Source organism: Triticum urartu, chromosome 3, assembly GCF_003073215.2.
Source record: "Triticum urartu cultivar G1812 chromosome 3, Tu2.1, whole genome shotgun sequence".
NCBI classification, from domain to species: domain Eukaryota; kingdom Viridiplantae; phylum Streptophyta; class Magnoliopsida; order Poales; family Poaceae; genus Triticum; species Triticum urartu.
The window spans coordinates 729935239-729938115 of record NC_053024.1 but is presented as its reverse complement, the minus strand read 5'-3'; the positions used below and the strand labels follow the sequence as shown (position 1 = coordinate 729938115).

At 50.0% G+C, this 2877-nt stretch overlaps 1 protein-coding gene across 1 annotated transcript; it reads right to left on the bottom strand.

Moving 5' to 3' along the window:
• Positions 1–925: 925 nt before the first annotated feature.
• On the bottom strand, positions 926–2178 carry LOC125549486. Its single transcript, XM_048712893.1, has 2 exons — positions 1904–2178; positions 926–1799 (listed from the first exon to the last, which is right to left on the bottom strand). The coding sequence occupies exons 1-2, from the start codon at positions 2133–2135 to the stop codon at positions 1078–1080; spliced, it is 954 nt and encodes a 317-aa protein (XP_048568850.1). The 5' UTR covers positions 2136–2178; the 3' UTR covers positions 926–1077.
• Positions 2179–2877: the final 699 nt, after the last annotated feature.

The window sequence follows — 2877 nt, the reverse complement described above, 5'->3', positions numbered from 1 at the left end:
GGCCTGAGGGAGCCATACATGAGGGGGACTGTTGACGTATAATGTGCTGTCTAGTTTCTTTCATCAGATCGGTTTTTTGGTTGTATTAGGTAGAGCATGCACTTCTACACAAAATATATAATGGATGTACAGTACTTACGGCAGTAGGTCATGCAGGTTGGGCACCACGGTCGAGGCGACCGCTCCAATCCCCGGCGACGAAGAAGAAGACACGCGGGGCCATTGCTTTGCTTACTAGTTATGATCGTGGTTGTTGCGCTCAGAGTGTGATGCGTGGATGATTTGCTTTGCTGCTGCTATGGGGATTTATAGGCCGATCGTGCTTGTGCTTCGGATCAAGCGCCCGGACGGTTGACTGGCGTGGTGGGTGACGGAAGAGCGTGCCATGCATGCAGCTCGTTTCATGTGCATGCATGCACTTTTTATTGCAATGTCGGAAACTGCATGTGCCCCCGGCACCTAGTAGTCACATCCACACGTAAAGCGTCGGACATCGCTTCGAACGCACATTCCGTAACGATGCATATGTGCATGCCCGGTTTCTCCCTGAGGAATCATGCAAAAAGTAGTACTACAAACGGCGTCTTATATTTTTCATGACAAAAAAGCCGTCTTATGTTTACAAAGTTCAACTTTCGTAAAATATTACTGTGTATTTTTTTTGCGGGGTGAAAGAGCTTTATTCCATTGTTACAGGGTTATAATCTCGAGCCAGCTGCTCCTCACAACACGGAGGACTCGAATTCAACCATACCCAGTACAATACTCGGTACGGCTATAGTGTGCCAAAAGATGTGCTACCCTGTTTTGTACTCTACTAATTTTCATAGGAACAAAAACCCTATCAACCAAATATTACTGTGTATGCATGGTAGGAAGAGACTAGCCTCTAATTAAGACTAAGGGTCGTTGTCTGGAATTTGGATGTGCCAATAAAATATATAAATAAAATATATATGGGGTTTCTCCAAAAAGATCCATGTGCCTTATTTATATGACACGTTTGTACATGAACACAATTATTCAGGTCTCACTGCGTGTTGGCTAGCTAAGGCAACGTCTAGCCGGAAAAGTACTTCAACTATCACTTGATGCAACCATCAAGATGCTAGTACGGCGACCAAATCTAGCAACCGCACAATCAGTGGCAAAGATATCCGATGATACATAGCTGGTTATGCCGCCCATGACCGGCATGCTGGCGCTCACCCTAAGCTTGTTAATATAGTCGGAACGGTACGTTTGACCAAGGACACCGTGCACATCGTCGGTGAGGTCGTGAAACTTGAAACCGATGTCCAAGTGAGCCAGACAGTCGTCCTCCGTGACACCGTAGTTGTGGATGCGAGAGTCCTTCTCCGTGACGGGCACCACGATGGCCATGATGTCAAACACCCCCTTGAGCTGGACTCTGATGCCGTTGGTGGTTGCGGTTCTCGTGATGGTCAGGCCTGCCACGGCTGCCGACTCCCAACGCGCGTCGAGCTTGGCAGGGAGATCGATGGTCTCGTCATCCAAGGCCATCTCCAGATGGTCGACACGGTTGTTCCATTTCACGGTCTTCTTGGCACCGAAGAAGAGGCGGTGGTCCGCGAAGCGGATGCCGATGGCCTGGATCCAGGTAAAGTTACGAGCCGTGGCGGGGTTGTGCGTGCCAATGAAATGAGCATTGACATGGAGATCAGCATCGGAGAGGACGCAGAAGTCCTGGTCCTTCTTGCCGTGGAAGTAGAAGTTGTTGCCGTCGCCACCGGTGAATCGCGGGTCGCCACAGGAGATGCCCGGGTAGTAGTCGCACACTTGACACAAGTAGCTAACGTTACCAACGTTACCAACACGTATATATGTATGGATCGAAGAAGGTAAACGTTGCGGCAAATTGGCTGAAGGTGCATATACTTACTGCAAAGAGTCTTGCAGCTGGGGCAGAGGACGAAGCACTGGTCCGGGCAGCGGCTCTCGCACTTGGCCATGCACTTCCTCTTGCCACAATACTCCCCCGCATCCCGCTTCCCAAGTAACGGTCCCCGTGAGGTTACCATGGCGAAGTTGGACGGCAACCCCGCCCCTGCTGCGGCGACGGCGGCAGCGGCCACCAAAGCAGCCACGAGAAGAGCTATAAGCTGCCACGCCATGGGTCGCCGGCGTGCCTTGATACACCGGAGTTTGAGATGGGTGTATTACGTTAAAGTTGGTTGTGGTGGCGTTGAGGAGTTGACGCCGATTTATAGGCTCTACGTACGTACGTGTTAACTGTCCATGAGTGCTGGCTAAAGTACTTTGAGATTACGAAATTTGTTCCCTCTTTAGTTTGTTTTTATAGTTGACATAGGGAAAAGGTGGATGGAGTCCCTCCCGTTAATTCATCCTGACCAAACTGGTGGCAGCTTGCCACTAGTTAGCGAAGTTACATCCATGAAGCAACTCCAAACCCAAGTTACTACTCCGGTACTCCCTCAGTTTGGAAGGTAGTGTTTGGGATTTTCGTTTTTTTAGGAGGATGTACCCCTGCCCTCTGCATTGCATCTGGATGATGCATGCAGTTATTTTATTAATTATTCACAAAGCCTGAAGCCACCATCTTGACAACATCTATTGCTACTCCTATCCCCGTGATGAAGGGGTGCTGAATGTCCGAGCCTAATACAAAACGTACATCGCACCAACACCTGACATCTAATGCCGCATGCCCCATCCAGGCCACAATACCTGGATTGGGTTACACACCGGTCCGACGCACTTTCAGTGGGCACCACATGCGCATGCTGAAAAAGCCGTCACCTCCTTCATCCATCGACCCATCCTCATATCAGATATTGATGCATCGACCTTGCCAGGCCTCTCTGCCATCGACGTCACCACGACGCCGGACAACAT